The sequence below is a fragment of the Jaminaea rosea genome (genome assembly GCF_003144245.1).
Source record: "Jaminaea rosea strain MCA 5214 unplaced genomic scaffold BDZ90scaffold_15, whole genome shotgun sequence".
Classification (NCBI taxonomy): domain Eukaryota; kingdom Fungi; phylum Basidiomycota; class Exobasidiomycetes; order Microstromatales; genus Jaminaea; species Jaminaea rosea.
This window is the reverse complement of record NW_020289989.1, coordinates 288343-308992: the sequence shown is the minus strand read 5'-3', so window position 1 is coordinate 308992 and position 20650 is coordinate 288343. Positions and strand designations below refer to the sequence as shown.

At 56.5% G+C, this 20650-nt stretch overlaps 9 protein-coding genes across 9 annotated transcripts; 1 reads left to right on the top strand and 8 right to left on the bottom strand.

Moving 5' to 3' along the window:
- Nucleotides 1–151: 151 nt before the first annotated feature.
- On the bottom strand, nt 152–2464 carry BDZ90DRAFT_281611 (hypothetical protein). Its single transcript, XM_025509382.1, has 3 exons — nt 1728–2464; nt 736–1655; nt 152–658 (listed from the first exon to the last, which is right to left on the bottom strand). Exons 1-3 carry the CDS (start codon nt 2382–2384, stop codon nt 223–225), a joined length of 2013 nt encoding a protein of 670 aa, XP_025360011.1. The 5' UTR covers nt 2385–2464; the 3' UTR covers nt 152–222.
- A 404-nt stretch (nt 2465–2868) lies between these two features.
- BDZ90DRAFT_281610 (hypothetical protein) lies at nt 2869–5068 on the bottom strand (the record flags this gene model as incomplete). The annotated part of the gene is made up of 3 exons (XM_025509381.1): nt 2869–3262; nt 3347–4305; nt 4394–5068. The coding sequence occupies 3 exons, from the start codon at nt 5066–5068 to the stop codon at nt 2869–2871; spliced, it is 2028 nt and encodes a 675-aa protein (XP_025360010.1).
- A 256-nt stretch (nt 5069–5324) lies between these two features.
- BDZ90DRAFT_234230 (hypothetical protein) lies at nt 5325–5835 on the bottom strand. Its single transcript, XM_025506933.1, has one exon. The coding sequence runs from the start codon at nt 5797–5799 to the stop codon at nt 5353–5355; it is 447 nt and encodes a 148-aa protein (XP_025360009.1). The 5' UTR covers nt 5800–5835; the 3' UTR covers nt 5325–5352.
- A 2377-nt stretch (nt 5836–8212) lies between these two features.
- Nucleotides 8213–10602, bottom strand: BDZ90DRAFT_234229 (hypothetical protein). Its single transcript, XM_025506932.1, has 3 exons — nt 9894–10602; nt 8724–9823; nt 8213–8640 (listed from the first exon to the last, which is right to left on the bottom strand). The coding sequence occupies exons 1-3, from the start codon at nt 10578–10580 to the stop codon at nt 8316–8318; spliced, it is 2112 nt and encodes a 703-aa protein (XP_025360008.1). The 5' UTR covers nt 10581–10602; the 3' UTR covers nt 8213–8315.
- A 391-nt stretch (nt 10603–10993) lies between these two features.
- BDZ90DRAFT_234227 (hypothetical protein) lies at nt 10994–12518 on the bottom strand. The gene is made up of 2 exons (XM_025506931.1): nt 11659–12518; nt 10994–11587 (listed from the first exon to the last, which is right to left on the bottom strand). The coding sequence occupies exons 1-2, from the start codon at nt 12510–12512 to the stop codon at nt 11125–11127; spliced, it is 1317 nt and encodes a 438-aa protein (XP_025360007.1). The 5' UTR covers nt 12513–12518; the 3' UTR covers nt 10994–11124.
- A 1190-nt stretch (nt 12519–13708) lies between these two features.
- BDZ90DRAFT_74663 (hypothetical protein) lies at nt 13709–14406 on the bottom strand. Its single transcript, XM_025509836.1, has 2 exons — nt 14064–14406; nt 13709–14003 (listed from the first exon to the last, which is right to left on the bottom strand). Exons 1-2 carry the CDS (start codon nt 14297–14299, stop codon nt 13805–13807), a joined length of 435 nt encoding a protein of 144 aa, XP_025360006.1. The 5' UTR covers nt 14300–14406; the 3' UTR covers nt 13709–13804.
- Nucleotides 14407–15636, bottom strand: BDZ90DRAFT_74662 (hypothetical protein). Its single transcript, XM_025509835.1, has 3 exons — nt 14946–15636; nt 14593–14869; nt 14407–14528 (listed from the first exon to the last, which is right to left on the bottom strand). The coding sequence occupies exons 1-3, from the start codon at nt 15534–15536 to the stop codon at nt 14515–14517; spliced, it is 882 nt and encodes a 293-aa protein (XP_025360005.1). The 5' UTR covers nt 15537–15636; the 3' UTR covers nt 14407–14514.
- Nucleotides 15637–15737: 101 nt separating this feature from the next.
- Nucleotides 15738–18356, bottom strand: BDZ90DRAFT_262440 (hypothetical protein; the record flags this gene model as incomplete). Its single annotated transcript, XM_025508483.1, has 1 exon — nt 15738–18356. One exon carries the CDS (start codon nt 18354–18356, stop codon nt 15738–15740), a length of 2619 nt encoding a protein of 872 aa, XP_025360004.1.
- Nucleotides 18357–18556: 200 nt separating this feature from the next.
- On the top strand, nt 18557–20595 carry BDZ90DRAFT_74617 (hypothetical protein). Its single transcript, XM_025509834.1, has one exon. The coding sequence runs from the start codon at nt 18640–18642 to the stop codon at nt 20257–20259; it is 1620 nt and encodes a 539-aa protein (XP_025360003.1). The 5' UTR covers nt 18557–18639; the 3' UTR covers nt 20260–20595.
- The last annotated feature ends 55 nt before the right edge of the window (nt 20596–20650 follow it).

Here is a 20650-nt window from a genome sequence, read left to right as displayed (position 1 = left end):
GGAAGGAAGGGAAACAAGAAAATCAATGCGCCAGTCCGCCCTTTCGTCCCGCATTCGCCTGCAAAGAGCGATGCGGCTGCCGATGGAACTGCATGCGTCACGCAAGAATCGCGTTCAACCGGAGCGACATTTCTCAGGATTTTATCAATACCCTGTATTCACGGTTCAGAAGAACTCGTCATGTCCGCCATACGACTCCCCCAGCCCTGCACTATCAATACTTTAGATCTCTTGCCGTATCCGCCTGTGGCCCTCATGGATAGCGGGTCGCCTCTCCGGCTCTCTCTCCTCAATCGTACCCTTGCCGCCCACTCTTCTCTCCCACCATTCCATACTCTCTCGCAGGTAGGCGCCAATATCTTCACGAGGATCGTACCAGCTACAGCCTTCGACGTTGTAGTACGCAAGCGCGTTGCTCTCGGTCAGCTTAATGCGGTTGAGGACACCGCTTACAGCTGAACCACTCTGCCACGCCGCTTTGGCATCATCGTTCGGAGCCCGCTCGATCATCTGAGCAACAGCGTTCGGATGCAGGCGCACCTCGATGAAGAGGTCTCGGTGCCTGTCGTGGCTCAAGGAGAATGAAGGACTCTGGGCTACCAAAGTGGGTCCTTGGAGTGCTCGAATGACTGGCAGAACTCTGTTCGGCGCCGAGTCGCTATCAGGTGCAGGACATGGGAGAGAACGTCTCAGTTCTCCATCATCGCCTGCTCCGGAACGCTACTCTCGACTCACCATGGGGGATAGCGCGCAAAGTCATGTCCATAGTGCCATTCGAGCCTTTTCAGACGAGGCAGAGGACCATGCGGATCTGCAATCTTCCTCGCTGCAGGGAGGTCTAGTAAGCGTCCGCAGACCCGCAACTCCTTGAGGTTGGCCAGCTGGATATTCTCAAAGTAAATGCAGTCTCGTTTCGATGCAGGCAAGGGCCCTACAGAGAGAGACCGCAGACTACTCAGTGATCCTTCATGTTGCCAGAGAGCACGGTGCACGAAGCTGGACATCGAGAGTGTGGTGAGATTGGGCGTTAGAGCGAGGATGGACCCGGTCAGATTCAGAATGCCCCAGACCGTGTACGGAGTGTGGGGATCAACGTCTGCCGAACCACTGGTCGGAGGCTTGGGTCTGTAGACGCAGTACTGATAGCCTTCGCCAGCGCTCTCGTCATCTTCGTCATCTGAGTCCTTGCAGAATGCGGGATAGCGCTCGCCCGGGTCGTAGTAGTAGTGGTGGTCTGGTCCTTCTGCCCAGTCAATGCGTACCTCTCCGTTGTTCTCCATTGAAAGAAGATCCAAGCCCGAGTAGATGGTAAGGAGAGGATGATCGAAGTGATCTGCTGGGCCGCCGGGCCGTAGAATATGCGCATCGAGCTGCTCTTGCGTTAGGATGAATGACTTTCTTTCGCGGGCAGTCTTCCTTGCCTGCTCCTTCACATTGGGCTCTGGGCGGTCTTCGCCCACTGTCGCCATGATGTGCTGAGAGTGAGTCAAACGCTCGTCCATCTCGCTGATCCTAGGCGCCTTCACAAGTAGAGGGGGATACTGCGGCGTCTCAGTATCCTCAGCATACCCTCTCTCGTCCTCAATGCGCCGCATCTCCAGCATGTATAGATCGAGGGCAGCCTGTAGACGTAAACATTGATGCGTCCACAAGTTCTGGTCGTGGGGCAGGACAGGTCAGAGGATCATCTCAGTCTTACGCGATCAAATAACAACGCTTGTACTTACTATGCCGAGCTGGTGCTCACTACCAGGGCCTCTGGAACTGAACGCAGGGTCGACGATAATATCTCTGCCTGCTGCTCTCATGGCAGCTTTCACTGCACGATGCTCGCGAGAGCGATCCTCGTCCTCCCAGTCGAACCGAGTGTTGGCCAAGCACCAGCGGGGCAGAAGCTTCTCTTCTCTGGCATTGGAGAGGGACGCTTGCACAAAGGTTCGCTCATGCCCTGTCGGTATACCGTCCTCGTCCATATCCTCGCTTGTCTTTATCGGCCACCAGCCCTTCGACGGCAAAGCAGTCGGACCGATGTGAAGATTCTTGATCAACTGACCATGAGTCGGCTGCAAAGACAGACCTCGATGAAAGAGAGCAAGCTGACTTGGCGTCGTCAGGCTGACAGTCTCGTAGAGAAGCGGCGTGATGTAGTCTTGAAACCGCCGCGACACAAGCGCGAGGTTGCGGAGTGTGACGAGATTCCAGGCCGCTGGGCCATCGCTATCACCTGGTGGGCCCGCACGGCCAGCGATTTCGATTATGAGAAAGCGCAGCTCTTCGGGCAGGTCCCAAATGTCCGTGCGTCTTGTACGCCTCTCGTCATTCTTGGTGGCCCCTTCGAAGACATTGTTGTCTGTGCTGTCATTGATGAGCTCATCCTTGACCATTGCTACTGTCTGCGCTACCTTTGGGCCCAGGACAAGGTCGGAGTAGATGAAGATCGAGGTGGTTGTGAGCTGTCGAGGGGGAAGGAAGAAAGAGCAATGTTGGGCTTCCCTCTCTTCCCCCCTGCAACGAGTCTTGTTTTCGAGAGCGGCGCACGGGCCGCCAACAAACAAAAACGCCCGAGAGAGAGCAACTTTTGGTTGGCTCGGTTCCAGTGCGCTTGGTGCCTGTCATTCTTGTGATCAGCCGGCTCGATCGCTGACCGATACAATGGCGAGCGATGTCAGGCATCCTTGTCAGCTCACTAGGGACTCTGAGACATCGATTGTTGTAGGTCCATCTTTCTCCTAGCTTTCGGCGCGAAAGAGATGACCACCCTTCCAGGATTGACTCGCATCAAGCCCACGTTTGGCCTCCTCTCTTCAGCTTTGCTGTCAAACTCTCGAGCTCCTGGAGCCCTCGATGGCGGGCTTACAGCATTTGAGCCTACAGATCGCCGTTCTCACACTCCCATGCTCTCTCTTCGAACCATATCTCGCTGTTCTTCATGTGTGCAACGAGATCCTCTTCAAGGTGCCAGCTCTTGTTTTCCGCAGATGGATACCTGTCAGCGCTGATCGGTAACAGCTGGAGCCGATGGGGCGCATCAGGGACTGAGAGGCCATGTTCTCGCGCAGATCGAAGCGAAGGCGAGCCGGCCTTGTCGAGCAGCTCTTCAATGGCTGCGCGCTGCAGTCGGGCCTCAATGCGGACGTGATGCTGAGCCGTCTCGATGGAAGGTACGATGGCTGGCAACCAGGAGCTGCGAGCAGATCCAGCCGGGACAGGATAGCCTTGAAGTGCATCCAGTATCGGAGCAATCTGTGCAAAAGCTGGGCGCCTGTGCGGTACGTGCGGAACAGTTTGTCACCATGACTTCGCGAGACGCACTTGTCCTGGACTCTGTTCGCGGGCTACCACTTACCATCGGTAGTCATAACGCTGTCCATGATCCCACTGTAGGTCTTTAAGATGCGGTAGAGGTCCATCTTTGTTGACAAGTCTGCTTGCTAACGCGGCGTCCAGACAATTTGGAGAAACGCGAAGCTTTTCCAGGCTAGGCAGCCCGATGCGAGTGAAAGTGGGCGCAGCCTCCCACGTTGGCGGTAAAGGGCCGACGGAGAGAGAGCGTAGCTTGTTGAGTAACATGCATGGCACCGATACACCCTCACCGAGATAGCTTGTGTAGGACAAATTCACGACGCTAGGCGTCATGCGGACAATGCGGCCGGCCAGAGCTTCGATTCCGGGCATGCTCTTGTGGCTGGTGAGATCGGTTGCAATTTTGGTCCTGTCGAGTGGGTCTGCGCATCCCCGGCAGAGAAAGCCTCCATAATCCTCGTATTGAGCAAATTCAGGTGAGCGGAACCCTTCAATACCACAGCTGACGCAGTAGCCGTCTTCGTATCGCCGTCTGCCGTAATATCGGCGGCACTCCGTACGGTCCCAATCTACCCAAGGATGCCCAAGGTCGCTTGGAATGAGCATTCTCCTTCCGGACCGAGCGAGAATGAGGGGATGATCAAAGTGATCTGCTTGCCCAGTCTCCCTGTCGGTGCGAGCGTCCAGATCCGCGTAAGTGAGCCGAAGAATTGTGTCATCGGTGTCGATGACCCTTTTATCATCATTGCAGTCGTAGCCGACGCAGGTGCCTGAGCTGTCCAACGCTCCTGTGTGGCTTTTTGCCCCTGACGATGGCGCAATGCGCAACCGCGGATAATGCTGACAGTCAGCGTCGCGACAGTTGGCGCCGTTGTCGAGGAAACGGCTCGCCACCCGCGATGGCCGTACGGGCCAGCCTTTCGCATCCTCAATCTGCCTCATCTTGATAAGGTACAAGTCTAGAGCGGCTTGCAACCGCATAAGGGCTTCCGTATGTTCGTCCTGCATGTACAGGTGGGGAAATGCCGTCGCAACAGAAGGTACAAAGAGTCAGCTTGGCGTCAGAGCAGGAGATCACGGCCGTCCTCACGAGATTTCCTGCAAAGCGCTTGTACCCGGCTACGGTAGGATCTACTCCGAGGTCGTCCGCTGCAGCTCGCATTGCCCGTGTGACGGCTTGACGCACGCAACCCTTTCGTGTATCTTCCCATGCAAACGCGGCCGTAGGCGGGCACCACTTTGGCCTCATTGCCGCCTCATTCTCTGTCAAAGAGGTGTGAATCCATGTCGTGTCCTTGTTGAATATGCCAGCCAGCTCAGCATGCTTCTCGTGCTCGCTTCCTACGTCACTCGGACTGACAAAACGTGTTGGCCACCAACCCGCGGCCAACCCTTCCAGTGGACCTACGTGAAGCGATCTGACATGCAACCCGTTCTTGGGATTGCTGTTCAAGCTAGCGAAGACTGCGGCCAGCGTAGACGGTCGGTCGATCTTCACATGTCGCCAAAGCAGATTGTTGTACAGGGAATGAAAGTGACGAGATGTGCGAGAAAGGCTAGCGACGGTCTTCTGATCCAAGCGCAGACGCTTGTCTTGCGCTCGTGTCGAGAGATAGCAGGCCAAGTCGAAGATCAAGGCACGCAGCTCGGAGGGCAGCCTCCAAAAGCCTGGCAGAGTGTGCGCCTGGCTGGCTTTGACGGCTTTAGTTGGGCGTCCTTCCGCTGCGTTACTCTGTCCTCGCTGATGCTTTGATCCTGGTGTCATGCTGTTCGTCAAAGACGGTGGATGCGGGAGGACTTGTCGATGTCGCGTGCGATTAGATGTTGATGGTGAGAAAGGAGGAACAGCGGCCCGAGCGCGAGTCCCCTCAGCTGGAGCACACGGGCCATCGACGGATAGCAAGCGGCCCGAAGGGGCTCGAGCGGCATTGCTTTATTTGTCCCGCTGGCCCCAATTGCGTCTTTGTTTCTGCTAGGCAAATCCTGCTCGACAGGTTTGCGCTTTGAACAAGACAATTGAGCTCAAATGACACGTCTTCAGCAAATGCGCTACTCCTTCTCAGCCTCGCTGCGAACCGTCGCCTGCCCGAGTCTCTTGTGCTCGTCCTCATTCTCACACTCCCACGCCCTCTCTTCAAACCACTCCTCGCCGTTCGTGAACTGAACATCGAGGTCTTCCTCCGACTGAAGAAGACAAGCACTGCCTTGCGGAGGTCGTATCAAACGTTCTATCCCGTCGTTTGCTACGAGCTTGAGACGATGAGGTGCATCCTCGACGGCCAAGCCGTCTGTCCAGGCCTCACGTAGAGACTGAGAGCAACTCTTAAGCAGTGCCTTGACAGTCCGTGCTGGCAGCCGCACCTCAATGTGTACGGATCGTCCTGCTGCTGATGCAGATACGAGGAACCAGAAGTCGGCGCTGCTGACCGGAGGGTGGTATTCGCCTTGCCCCTGTGGTCGAGGCCGTCCTTGGAACGCATTGACGAGGTGGAACATTTCAGCTGAAGCAGCGCCGACGGTCCAGCTGAGCGGAATGATTCAAGATGTCAGCTCTCAAACCCCTGTGACTTATCTCTACAGCGCCGGTCACGCCCCAGGCTCACCGCTGCTCATCGTATTGGCCTCCGTAGTCCCATTGCAGGTTCTTGAGTGCAGGGAGTGGGTCGTCTGATCCAGCATCCGCTGTCGAGGCCCACCTTTCGACTGGATTAGGACAGATGCGCAGCTTCTCAACATTCGTAAAGCTGGTGCGATTGAATCCTGGTCGGTCTTCGAGGGAAGGCGGGAAGGGACCAACGGAAAGGAATCGCAGCTTGTTGAACGGAGGTGTGTTTCCGAACCAGAGGAAGCGATGGAGGTAGCTTGAGCAAGATAGATTCACTGCATTGGGTGTGAGGCTGAGAACTCCGCGCGCCATTCCAAGTATGTCGCGAAGGGTCTTGGGATCAGAGGGGACCGTACCGGCTTGGCAAGCTTGGGACTGCGAGATGCACTCATCACAGACAGAGCTGTCGTCGTCCTCCAACTCCTCTCGCAAAGCTGCCGCCGTGCCGCAGCAGATACAATGTCCTCCTTCCTCCTCTTCTAAGGGGTCATGGTAAGATCTGCAGTGGTGATGATTCCAGTCGACGAGCAATTGGCCACAATTTGAAGGATGAAGCAGCTTGAGTCCAGAGCGGGCGATAAGTAGTGGATGTTCGAAGTGATCTGCTGGTCCCCCTTTCCTACCTATATGCTCATCGAGTTGAGCGCACGTAAGTCTATATGGCTGGTCGCCGAAGTCTCTCTGTGAGTCGTTAAGATGCTTGCTGTAGCCGTCAGGTCCTGTTGAAGTGCTTGTGCTCCCCGAATTGCTGGAAATGACTTTGTCCGCCTCTGCTTTCCCCTTGCCTCTGCCTGTTTGGCTTGCTCGACAATTACTCTCGCCGGCAGATCTTGCAATGTGCAATTGTGGATAGTGGTGGCAGACTATGGCACAGCGATAGGCGTCACCATCAGAGCTCGGCTCAGCCGACGGTATAGGAATAGAGGGGTATGAGCATCGATCCTCGATCTGCCGCATCTCCATCAAGTAGAGGTCCAGGGCAGCCTGCATTCGCATCATTCGAATGGCATACAGATGCTGCCGGTCATGAGCCGGATGGAAGTCGGGTCAGCTGAATTGAAAGATAGTCTAGTCATTTGCCACCGTAGCCTCACTCACCATCGCTACAGAAGGTTTGAAATAGCGCTCTTTGCTGGGATCGACGTCAAGGGCAAGTGCAGCAGCTTGCAAGGCAGCCTGAATAGCTCGTCGAGCACAGTCTTGCCGAGTATCGCCCCACAAGAATTCAGCGTTTGGTTTGCACCACCTTGGGCTCTTGTCTTTGTCCAAGTGTCCCAGCGATGTGCAAATCAGCACGGCGTTCCTTGCAAAGTTCTTGGCAACTTCCTCGTTGTTCTGTTCGTAGACTTCATAGTCACTATATTCGTCGTAGTCCTCATCGTCGTGGATGGGAAATCGAATTGGCCACCATCCCTCGCCGATGGTCTGAAGTGGGCCAAGATGAAGTGACTTGACGAGCAGACTTTTCTCGGGGTATCGCACAAGGGCTCTATGGAAAGCAATGAGCTTTGATGGGCGGTCGATCTTGGGCTGCGTCCAGAGTCGATCGCCGACTGCCAGGTGGAAGAATCTCGACGTGCGAGCTAGGCTGAGGGTAGTCTTTGTGTCGAGACGCGGGCACTTGTCGCTGACGGATGTGCTCTTATAGCAGGCCAGGCTGAGGATGAGGGAGCGCAACTCGGATGGCAGGGTCCAGAAGCCGGCGAGTGAGAGGTGATGGTGATGACGCTTGCCTCTTTTGGATGCGCGCGTATGGCTGTTGCTGGCTTTGCTTGGCTGACGCTTTCCTCCTGCCCGCATGTCGGATTGAGGGAGGTTTGAAAGAGCGAATTGGGCAGAGAGACGTCGTAAAGGAAGATGCGATGAGGGTGTGACGCAGACAAAGAAGCATCGATGAGGCCCGAGCGCCAGTGCGCCCTTCTCGCTCAGTCCGACGGCACGCGCCGCCGAGGGCAGAGGGCACCGCCAGGAGAACCAAGCGTCGGTTGTCGTTGTCGCTTTTGACGCTCTTGCTGGGTCGCTGCTTGGCAGGTTCATTGCCGCTGAGGCAATGTCTTGCGCCGGCCGTCACGATCTACAGCCCAAGAATTGCCTGGAAGAGTGAAGGAAAAGTCACCAGATTGACACGGTATAGTACTAAGGCAAGAAAGAAACGCGGCTCAAGCCTCGCACGGTCTGTGATCATACAGTATCGTGGCCAGTTGCGCGTCGGAGACCAGGGCAGTCCCCGCACAAGCCGCCAACAAAAGAAGGGAGAGTGCGAGCGTCCTGTACTCCAAATCCAGTGCCACTCCTTAAAAATGACTATTGATAAGCATTGTAGAGGGTATATGATGATTCAAGCCTGATTGCTGTACATACCTTACAAGGAATCGCCTCGACAATCATCCCTTCCTCCGCCGGTCGCCTACATCTGCGAGCTCACCTCAAGCGCCCTCTCTTCCCACCACTGAATCGAATCTGTGTACAGCCTTTCCAAGTCCTGTTCTGGTCTCCAGGGGTCCACGGTGCGTGTCGCATGACTCTCTACGATACGAACACGATGCGGTGCGTCGTTGATGATCCCCCCATCAATCCAGGCAGCCCGTACCGTAGGTGAGGGAGCATTCTCCAATACGGTGGCAACCAACTGGGGATGCAGACGAGCCTCCGTGTAGCGCGGACCGCTGATCGCTCTTGCTCTATCCTCGGGCAGCCAAGCACCCTGTAGCGCTTCGATAAGGCTGAGGAGACTGCGCGGTAAGGTGTCATATGGACGTCTCAGCGTGCTCGTTCACATGAACTGCTTCTGAAAAGGTCAGCTCCTTAGACTCACAAGTCATGACCAGGATCTCCATCGAAGCATTCTGCTCTGCCAAAATCCCACTGAAAGTCTTTCAGCCGCGTCCAAATATCGCTTTCGTGGCTTCTACTGTGCACTCCGGCTACGTTGCACGCTGTTCCCCTGCCAATGCAGTCGCCACAAACGCGTAATCTCTCGAGGCTCGGAAGCTGCACGTCCTGAAAGCAGATACCGGCTGCTTCATGGCGAGAGAGGGGTCCCACGGAGAGATAGCGGAGACCTGAGAGCGGTGAAGGCTTTCGGAAGAGTTTCTCGAACGAGCCTGTGATGCCAAGATTGACGAGCTTTGTAGTTGCCTTCAGGATCAAGTGACTGAGCTTGAGCATGCTCTGCCCTCCAACTCGAGGGGTCAAAAAGTCGCACGAGCTGAAGCTACTGTCCGACTCTGGTGATGTCGGAAGTTCAGATTTCTTTGTGAATGACGAGCATTCCGAGGAGCCTTCAGAGGAGGACAAAGACATTACAGAGTCCGAGATGAGAACGGACTCGTCCGAGTCGTAGCTGTCGAGGTCAGAATTATGGGAGCCGCCACCAAGGCCCCAGGGATCACTGAAGTCGTAGTCGTCGCTGTAGAAGTCTTCTTTCATTTCTTGATCGTAGTCGACGGTGATCCGATTTTCATAGTCGAGACAGAGCATCTTGAGTCCGGAGCGGGCGTAGATGTACGGGTGGTCAAAGTGGTCGGTCTGCGCGCCAGGGCGGTCGAGATGTGCTTTGAGTTGATCCAAAGTCAAAACAAGCTCGGCGTTGTTCTTGCTTCTCGTCATTCCTGAGCCCCTATTTGCTTTCTTCTTGATCTTGCTCTGTCTCTTGGACTTCTTCCTCTTCGCCGCTTTAGCTTTCGCCGCTTGCTTAGCGCCTTCGTCTATCTCGACGTGCTGCAATCTCATCTCGATGCGGAGTGTAGGGTAGTGCCGGCATTTGCCAGCGCGACATTTCGTGGGTGCTTTGGGCAAGGGAGAGTCTGAGCGCCACGAGTGCACCATATCGTTCCTGTCGTCGATGCGTCTCATTTCCATGAGGTACAGATCGAGTGCACTCTGAGTTTGAAGAATTCGAGCTGTGAAGGCATTCTGTGCGCGAGCAGGAGGATGAGCTGGTCAACGATACATTTATCCCCCCCAATTGCGCTATTAGGCTCACTATCCCGATGCCTTGGAAATGCTGATCGCGGAGCCGCTCCGCCAAGTAGACTTCGATTGAACTAGCGGCTGTTTGAATTGCAGCGATCGCTGCTTGCTCTTGACATGTGCGCACTGGGAAGTTGAGAAGCCACTCGCGTTCTGGCTTGCACCATCGAGGAAGGATCAGCTCTTCGTCACGGGTACCGAGCGAGGTCTTGAAGAAGATGAGCTCTTCGGCTTCGGCTTCCCAATTGCCCTCCTCGTCCTCATCCTCGTCCTCGATGCGGACTGGGTACCAATCGGGCGCCAATTCAGCCTGTGGTCCCAGCCAAAGGCTGCGAACGAGCTGGGCGTTGGCTGGGCAAAGCGCGAGAGCACGTCTGAAGGCGAGAAGAGTGCTTGGTCGTATGATGCAGACGCGCTCGTAGAGTACCGGATTGAACAGCGCATGAAAGTAGTGCGACACCTTTGCTAGGTTTGCGACTAGCTGCGTACTCCTCTCCGAGCCAGCGCCAATGGCAAGATCGAAGATGACTTTGCGCAGCTCCTCAGGTAAGCGCCAGAAATCCGTCAGAGTTGCCTCGTTGAGATCGCTGTCCTCGCTATCGTCGTTCTTGACGAGCTTTGTCCTCTCGTCCGCCCAGATCGCGTCACTGCTGAGTCGATGCTTGGCCTTCATCGCCGACGTCGGCGCCGCCCTTGCCATCGTCACAGCGACGAGATGAAGCGGAGGATGGGAAGCCAAGTTGCAAACATGCGCTAGTCCGCCGTCTCACCTTGATTTGGCCGCGGGGCGGGCGATATGCGTGGCTGACATTCGCTGCAAGCGAGCAAGCGAGTGAGTCGAGTGAGGTTGAGATGCCGCCGGCAAAGGAGGGCGAGGTGCAGCCGGCAAGAAGCTGGCGGCACGCCAGATGCAGCTACGAAGGGAGGATGAAAAGGGAGTAAAGAGTCACTGGGTCCGCGTAGTGGCTGCCGCAGGGCTTTGCCTCGATTTCGGTTTGATCTTTGCCTCTCGGTCTGGCTGAGCGAAGAAGTGAAAGCGTCAAGATGGCTCGCTAGCGAAAAAGCGTGGGAATTGAGAGGAAGAGAGAAGGCGGCCGCACGGGAGAAAAAGCGGTACAAGATTATCGCAAGCCGGCTTCGCGGCTACGTGGAGGGTCAAAGGAAACAAGACGCTGAACAAGTGGCCAGACAGAATGTCCTCGCTCCCTCCTTCCGCTCACGCCACCTTCAATCTCTCCTCCACGCTACCTTGCCATGCTAAGGACGCACTCCTCCCACCAGTGCTTGCCGTCCTCGAACAGTGCTCGCTCCTTGATGCTTTTCTTTCCGCGCTGCTTATCCCACGTGAAGTCTCCCGGTACCATTGGCACGAGCCTGATGTGACACTCGTCGGTACTGTAGGCTTGACCGCTGCCCCAGGCTTCCCGCTCTTCTGCCGACTCGGTGTCGTGAACTAGTGAGTCTATGATGTCAGGAGGAAGAAGAAACTCGGCCCAAAGAGGACCGCGCTCTGCCCATGCGACACGCTTCTCAAGGAGTGCAAGCGACGATGAGTCCTCGGTGGCTCTCTCCCGCGAGCCTGGTGTCTCTTCAGCCTCTGCCTGTTGAGCTTGCATCTGTTCTTGCAGCACTCGGAGCATTGCCGAAATCAGGCGCGGCGAATTGCTCCTGAGCGTCTCCTGCAGCTGTCGTATGGCGCTTTGAACGCTGTTTGGAAGGTACAGTAGAAGGAGAAATCAAAATTGAGGGGCACACGGTTGTTTCAGAAGCTTGCTCACTTTATGAAGTCATGCTCCGCAGAGGACAGGTCCCATTGAACCTCTTTCAGCTGTGGCATCTTCTTCCTGTTGGAGAGGCTCCACATCGCAGAATCTGGAGTGGTCAGTCCGCAGAGACGCAACTTTTCCAGCTTGAGGAAACGACGGTCCGACAAGCAAGTGAGAAAGGCGGAGTTGCTCTTGGTCGATCGTGGGCCCAGCGAGTAAGTTTGCAATGAGCAGATGGAGGGTGTGTCGTTTCCAGAACTGCTGGGAAGTACGCCAGAGAATATACTTGATGTGGCAAGGTGCTGGACGCCGGGCGTGAGAGCGATAAGGTCAAAACCAAGTCGACCGAGCCCGGACTCGATCAAAGTGTCACAACGATCGCCAATGGCGAGCTCGTCCTCGCAGCTGCCACTTTCTACGTCGTCGCTGCTGCTGCTGTTGAGGTCTGTATCTTGCTCGCTGCCCTGGTCCGAAATGTCGTCCGCGTTAGCATTAGAAGTCCTCGCGGATCCCAGCGCGGCAGAAAAGTCGATACTGTCTATCAATCTGCCCCAGTGCAACGATGTTCGGGCATGGATGAAAGGGTGGCTGAAGTAGTCGGTCATCGAGCCTCGGGTCGTGAGCTGGTTGCGAAGATCCTTCCACGATATGGTGAAAACGTTCTCGCTGCTTCTATGAGGCTGTGAGGTCTGCCTGGATGCTGCCAGCGAAGCGCCTGGAGCTTTGCTCAGCAGATCGAGCTTGAAATAGATAATGTTGCCCAACTTTTCACACGAACTCGCGTGTCGAGGGTTTTGAGCGTCTTGATCTTCTCTCCTGCGCATGTCCATGAGGTACAAGTCGAGCGCTGCTTGAGCCTCGATCATTCTGATGAGATAGATCTCCTGGTAAAGCAAATCATCAATCCGATCAGTGAGCTACAGTATGTCCTTCCAGCATACTGTTGAGCTGGTGAGTGGTCGAATCCCTCACTCACTGGATGAATCGCTTCCCCGCCAAAATCACGCGCATGCCTCGCCAGATTGACATCGAGCTTGGTCTGAATTTGTACGAGGGCATCCATGACCGCAGCCTCTTGGCTGGTCTCAGCCTTCTCTAGCAGAAACCATTTGCGCCCCGGAGGACAATCTCGGGGTAAGCGGTCTTGATCTTGGACCGAGGAGACAATCCACGGTCCTCTGCTGCAGTCTGCGTCGTCCTTTGAATAGCCTTTAGGTCGAAGTGGCCACCACAGAGAAGGCGGTAGGTGCGAGTCTGCGCCCAGGTGTAAAGCCTTGACCAATTCTCCAAGTTCGGGTCTCGCTTGAAGCGTGCGCAGCAGCTCGACTAGCTCACTCCCGCGCGTGATGGAGATGTTTGCGTAGAGAAGCTCAGTCACCTGAGCATTGACGTCCTTGCAAACAAGGCAGAGGGAGAGGGTGGTGAGCTTGTCCAGAGCGAGAGGGGATCGATGGCCGGTGAGGGTCGGGCCAAAGACTGGACCTTGGCAGGCAAATGTCAGGATGCGGTTGCGCAGCTCTGCTGGAAGGCTGAAGAAAGAGGAGGGCGTTGCAGTGCCTTGAGGGTCCCCGCGCGTGTCGATGCGATTGCAATGCGATGAGGACGCCATATTGGCAACAGACGACCACCAAAGAGGTGAAGATGGAGTGAGGGGAACGAAAGCAAGAGCCGCGCGCACCCTCCGCCTGCAAACGCGACTTGGCCTTCCGTTTTGCACGGGCGCACGGGCCTACGGAAAGCAGACGAGCGAGGTGGGGCAACTAAGTAGCCAGTCGCAGTAGACTTTCGTTGCGCGATAATCGTCATCACTCGCAGGAGATACGAGAGATCTTTTCGGATCTCATTTGACCAGGGATCGGTTTTGTGAGCATCAGTGAATCAAATACGCGCCTGTCCACCACACACATCTCAACCTCCTCTGCGCCGGCTGCTGACGCACTCCTCCCACCACTTTTTCGTATCCTCATACCAGTTCTACACGCCTGCGCGCTCGAGATCACAATCAAACCAGGGAGGCTCTCGGACGTCACGCTTCACGATGCGCAGAAGGTCGGATTCAGAGTGTGTCACCACGCCAGTAGTCCAGATTGTCCGGCCATTTTCTTTCGAGTTGCCGAGGGAAAGCATGGTAGCAAGAACAAATGGCTGCAGAAGGATGTCAATGCTCTGCTGTGCTTGCCGATGCTGTCCGTGAGAGACATCCCGAGAATTGACGCGGCACCTTTCGAGGCTTGAGAGGATGCTCGTATTCTCCTCCGGAGAGGAAAAGACGCTTGAAGTGATGCGCTGCTCCAGGGCCTGGATCAATTGGGCGACGCTGCGAAACAAAGACAGGCAGAAAGCGGCAAGGTGAGCGACTAGACAGTCTGAAAAGCTCTAGCATGCTCAATCTCGTCGATCGAACCCGTTGCACTCACCGGTGAGGAGAGGCCGGTGCTTTTCTCATGTCCCACTGCACGCTGGCAAGCCTTGGAGCAAGCGATCTGCTGGTGATGAAGGCCGTTGCTTGCTCGGCCCCATCGAGGCCACAGATGCGTAGCTGCTCCAGGCTGCACAATCCTGCGTCATCAAGAATCACCAGACAAGTTCCGTTCCTCCTAGCCGTTAGAGGGCCGATGGACAGGCTGCTCACGGAGACGAGCTGCCCAAGCATGTCCTTGAGGGCGTAGCTGAGGAAGCCTGTGACGGAGAGATCTTGTAGCTTGGCCAACTGACGCAGAATGGAGCGAGCGGCTCTGATGAGGGTTGCCGTTGTTGCTGCCCCTCCTGTCTCTCGATTTCCGCTGTTTCGCCCTGTCGCGGTCAATCGAGCACCCGGCAATTTACTCTCATCGTACACTCCCCGCGTCGAAATGTCGGCGATGCAGTTTAGCAGATTCGACCTTGCGAAGATGATGGGATGGTGGAAGTGATCCGTGGCAGCGCCTCTGGCATCGAGATGCTCACGAATCTGCGCATAAGTGATTATGTGGGCGGGAACGGAGCAGATTCGGCTGTGAACGAGTTCGTCATCCTGTTCCGAAATGAGAGGGCCGTGAGGCAACTCGAGTCGCAGGGCTGGGTATGCGACACAGGTGGAGCAGCTTGGCACGTCATTGGCGTCCTCCTGAATACGTCGACAAGGCTCAATGGCGCGCCCTTGTCGATCTTCAAGCCTGCGCATTTCCGTGAGGTAAAGATCAAGGACAGCCTGCAGCTCGAGCACCCTCATTAGCCAGACGGCCTGACAAGAAGCAAATACAGACGTCAATGTGATAGGCAGATACTGCGATCAAGACGTTGATGTTGCTCGCACTCACCGAGCTTAGGCTACACGACCCATCCAGCTCAGACCGGCACTGCATCAAATTGACTTTCAGCGTCACCTGCGCAACAATGAGTGCATCGTACACTGCATCGTCAAAACACTTGAGGTCGTCATCAGAGGCGCCTAAACGCCACTTGCGCTCCAGCGAGCAACCGTGAGGCAGAAGACCCTCATCCCGGATGGAGTGGGTGATCCATGCTCCCTCCTTCTTGAATTTCTTTGCCGTGAGATCTCCTAGAGATTGCATCGGCCACCATCTTGGGTGCAGATGTGACGCCGGGCCGATATGCAAAGCCTTGACGGCCCCGCCCAAGTCAGGTCGGCTTTGGAGCGTAGCGAAGAGCTCCATGAGGGCACTTGGAGTTGTGATTGATATGACTTCGTAGAGGATCTTTTGCACCTGCGCCCGAATGGCCTTGCTGACCAGGCAAAGCTTGAAGGCCGTGTCGCTGTCGGTGGGCGAGGAAGAGGCAGAGCTACCGCAGCAGGCTAGCTCGAGGATTTGGGCGCGAAGCTCTGAAGGTAGTCTGAGGAGGCACGCCCTTTTCTTGTCGCTGTCTCGGTACTGGGAGTCGGTAGGCATGTTGGGAGTTGGATAGCGAGATTGAGTAGAGGAGATATGGTCGAAAGAGGGATCAAGAGAAATCGATCAATCATACTCATCTTCTTTGGTGTCGAGCTCATTGCTCCTTTGGTGTCAAGCTCATTTCGGTCCGCCATATGAATTTCCGCCAAGCCGGAGCGAGGCGAGGGGGCGAGAAGCTGATCCTCCTCCTCCCCTCTCCTACTTCAACCCAAATCCTTCCCCACCAAGCTCAACACTCTTCTTCAATCGCTCCGCCATCACCTTCACCCTAACATCCGCATAACATCGCGGCAAGAAGAGGGTCGCCGTACAGGTTGAAGCCCAGGGAAGAGGCGCCGACTCGCCATCTCGCAGATCGACCAGATGTATGGCGAAGGGAGCTGGTGGTCTTCCCTGAGCGGCCAGGAAGCCCAAGGGTAGGCGAGGGGAGGAGGTAATGAACGCCAGAAGTCGGCATGTGAAGGTCGAGTCTTCTGCCGCAAGGTGGGCAACCGCTTCCCACCACGTCATCAGCAAGGGCTCATCAGCTCGCTGCGCATTCAGGACCTGCACCGTACGCTTGAGCAGCTCGACGTCGACGGCCTTTCCGGGCCCATCAACAATGGATGCCATTTGTCCAGCACCGAGCCAGTTGCGCAGCCACTCCCTTCCCTCCTTCGGCCACGCCATCGCAAAGCCTTCCTGTACAGCCTCCAACTGCGCGCGTATGCAGCCGTAGAGATGATGCTGCGCTATGGCGAGCGCGTACTCGTGTCGGTTGGCCAGAGTGACCGGACGATGTTGTCCGCCTGATATGAGGGGGCGTGTCGAGCCGTCGGGAGAAGTGACAGTCCAGTTGAGGGAGAAAGTCTGATCGAAGGTGCGCTCAGGATCCGTGTCTGTGTCGTCTGGTCGCCAGGCAAGGATACTGCGGAGGCTGCGAGCCAGAGTCGGATACGTGGTGGCAAGATCGTCCAGCGCTCCATTTTCGTCGACATCATCCAGCAGCCATTTTGCCACGCTCTCCGCCAGTCTCACCCCGACTCCAATGCCGAGCAGAAGCGCTATGCCCACCACCAGGCCAAGCAGCCTGGCATGCTCCACTATGGCCTCCTCCGCAAAGACTAGATTCCCTTGGCCCTCTTCGGCCTCACGCACGGTGCCTTCACTCAGTAGGGCAGCAGTGAGCAAGCTCAACCACTCCCGCCTAAGCCCGCCCAACACCGAGTCGACCCCTTCTTCGCCCTCGAAGTGCACGGCAAAGTGCGGTCCATGCTGCCAAAGCAGCGCGCTATCCTTTCTGCCCATGGCAACAAGCGTATCCTCCAGCAGGTGGGAGCGTCGTACTCGCAGGCAAGGTGGCGCATTACGATCTCCTTGCCCCTCTTGCGCCTCAGGCCGATAGAAGGAAGACCATAACCTCTCCCGCCGGGCTTGAGATGCTATACGGTCGGCTTCTTGGGAGAGGAGGCGCAGCTTTGTGCTGAGGGGGAGGAGGAAGGAGTATGTCCGAGCGGGGAGACCGGGCAGGAGCTCGTAACGGGAGGTTGGTTTGAAGGTGGGGTCGTCCAGGGAGGTGGCCTGGAATATTGATGGCGGTAGATGAGGAAAGCCTAGGTGCAGAAGATGAAAAGTGTGGGCCAGATGGGTGAGAGTAGGAGATGGAGTAGAGACGCGATGCTGCTTGATTAGAGCGTTGAGCGGCTCGAGCAAGCCAGCAGCTAAAGTGCAGGCCGTATCGTCATCCAAATGTGATGGTGCTGCATCATCACCAGCATCGTTTAGGGCACGTAGTATCTCTTGCCAAGCATCACTGCCTCTTCTTTCCTCGCCTTGATCGAACCGCAGATCCAAGCAAAGTTGCAGCAGCCTCCAAAGAGCGGGAGGGGTATGCTCGTTAGCCAACGAGACCAGGGTAGAAGCGATGATGTCGCGGCATGTCTGAGCCACTTCTTCAGGCCAGGTCGAAAGTGCTGCAGCAGGTGAGAGCGTCCAGTGTGCGGACAGAAGCATCGGGCTGCTGCTGAGGTCGTACTGGAATTTTTCGATGACGGGCGCAAGGGGGTCGAGAGCCTGGCTGGAAGAGGACGAGGAGCCATTCTCTCTGCGCTGTACAGCTTGCAGCCGAGTCGAACGGTGGTAGGCTGCGATGACCTCCGGTAGGTCCATGCTGGTCGTGGATCCGTATCGTGGAGTTGAGGGAGCGGTAGCTTGTCCCTCCCTGCCAGCTCTGAGGACGCGACCACTCCCTTGCTGAGTCCTCTTCGGCGTCCCTCGCTGCGGCTCATGTCTCTCATAGATGAAATCAGTCCCACCGCCAATCACCTCCCTCGCCTTGACCCTGTTCTTTCCCTTCAATCCCGCCTCACTCAAGTCACGCACGATGACCCTACTCATCCCGTACATCTGCACCGGCCCGCGGTAGAAGTCTTCATCTTCTCCCTGCTGGAGTCCCTCGGCCGCGCTCTTCTCAAGGTCTCGTAGCGTAGTGATATCCGGGCCTGACGAAGAGCTAGGCAAGAGACCAGTCTCAGCCATGAGCTTGGCCAGATCTTCTTGCTCCGCCTGCTGGCGGGCGAGGGCGCGCGTCTGGATCTCTTGAAGGCGTGAGGGGTAGGATTGACGAGGAGCGGGAGACCAGGGATTTGAACGATCACGTCTGCGCGAGGGGTTGGAAGATAGAGCGGGGAATCCTGACGATGGTGTTGAGGACGAGGAGGAGGGGTCGGGAGAGGACCATGCTGATTTTGTGGGGGGAGTGGAGGACCAGGCTTTAGCGGGAGGTCGTGAGGGGCGAGCGGGACTGATGTCCTGCCCTTGGCTGGATGAGGATCTCATAGTGGCGATGAAAAAGCCAGTCACGTCATGTGGTTGAGTCACGATATGCTGAGGCGCTAGATGATATTGAGACGATCATGACGATGGTGTGGCGTTTAAGACCAAAAAGTCGCCGAGACTCGACTCGACTCGTGAGACCGGGCGGACAGAGGGGCAGGATCAGATGGCAAACGGAAGCAGAGACGAGGCTGCCTTGGCATCGAAACACTCGCGTGGCTCATTTGACCGACTTGTCTCCTCTTGTCCACTATCATCACCCTTTGCCCCTTCATCGCGGCCAGCCATGGCTGCAGAAGGCGAAAATGGCCGCTTACTACCGCATCACAGTGATCGACCATCATACCAGAGTATACCGATCGGCCAGCCACGCCGACCTTCAGACGCATCGGACTCGTCCTTTTCCACATCGTCTACCTCTTCATCCACGCTGCCTTCCTACTCCTGGCTCATCCTCTCTCATGCACTGGGCATCGTTCCGACTTTGCTTTTCCTTGCAGCATTCACGGCCGCAGCACTAAAGCAGCCATGCCGGCTGCCGAAGCCGACGAAATGCGGCGGCGAGCAGCATCTCAACGAGGACAAGGCTGCGCAGCATTGCTCCCAGCTGCTCGGCCCGGCGTCAATGCTCAGCTGGTCCCTCTTTCTCCTCTCAGTAGCAGCATTCACTGCAGCGCACAAAGTACGCAATCTGATCTCGCGGCTGTGCACCCTTGCTCTGCGGCTGGGGCGAGCCTGCTCCCTCGCATCAATGCGCTCCTCTTCACCCTCGCCGAGAGCGTCCCTCACGCCGCGAGTGCCAGACGAGACGTCCCGCTACGATTTGCTGGCAAAGAACGAGGACGACACAGCTGCAACGATCTTCAGCTTCGTCTCACGCGCCCTCTTTACTGAAGGATTCAAGATTCTCCTCATCGTAGTCGCGTCCGCCGTCGTTCTCGCAAAGACTCTCGTCGATGTGGCAGGCGACCAAGACGTAGCTTCTTCTCTGCCGGCATCTACCCTGCGCCATCACTCGAAACAACAACGCCATGTCCCGCGCTTTACACAGCTCGAAGCCCAAGATGGGCGTTTTCGTATCGCAGTCTGGCTCGCGCTAGGCTGGGCAACCGCTGAGCTGCTCAGTGGGACGGTCCAGCTCTTCAGACAGTTGAGCATGTACAGCCCAACCCTGCTGGATGAAGCGGGTGAGGCGTTCCTGCTCGGTGGTCATGGGGAGGGGGGTATTATCGAGGAAGAAGATGAGGACGACCTGGACGTAGTGGGAGGAGTCGATCTGCCACACAGCTTGACGCAGGGCAAGGCAGCACAGCAAGAGGGAGAAGCTCCCTCGGAGCAGGGATCCATCTATCGTGGGCAGAATCCAGGAGCAGCAGCCCTCTCCTCCGCAAGGCAGACGCTGCAGTCACAGCGACCACGCTCCTCATCCTCGTCGTCCTCCGCAGCGTCGCACACGCCTCCGCAACTAGACGCGACCGCCATCCGCCGGCTTGAGTCGCAGATCGACCGCCTCATTGCGGCACGCACGCGCGTCAAGCTGGAGCGTACATTGGGAGCATCACTGCCCGACCTTCCCGTAGCCATCTCCGCTGTCTGGCAACTCGACTCGGCGCTATGGAGCACGGGAAGCGTTCTGCTCCTCTCGGCTGCGGTCGCACTCGGGCAAGGGGTGACGCTCTTTGGCTCTGGGAGGCATCGAGACGAGGAAGCAAGAGAAGGTCACCCGCGCCTCTTCCCCGCTGCGGCGGACTTATGGATCACCTTTACCGTCCTCGCAGCTCTGTACGCAGTCTTCCACTCGGTCTGGCGATTGGCCCTCGCTTCGTGGTGGGTCACGTACCCTTCCCTGCTTGTGGGGTTGGGGATGGTGGTTGCGGGTTTGGCTAGGTGGGGATTGGTGGTGTAAGAAGATCTGCTGCATCGATTGATACCCGGAACCGCTGATTGCGAGACTCGCAATACTTTTAGTGAGGCGAAGAGCAGTGAGGAATGGCATCAACATTGTTCTCGTAATCTCGCAAGATATACAGGTATGTCATGCCAATCAAGCCGGCATTGCACCCGATCAGCGCCTCCCTCACGGCGAGCAGTACACGCACAGATCGACGTTAGGATCAATCGAGAAGATAGCCTCAGTTCGAGCTTTCACCCTACTGTCCTGCAGCCAAAAGCCGGTCAGCTTTCTGTTCTTTGCACCGGAGGGATCAAAAGTCTTGACGTCCCTTGTACGAGCGCACAGGGTAGAGAGTCAGCTCGATTGGCCCCTCGCCTCGCATTACAAGTCGCTACTCCTCACT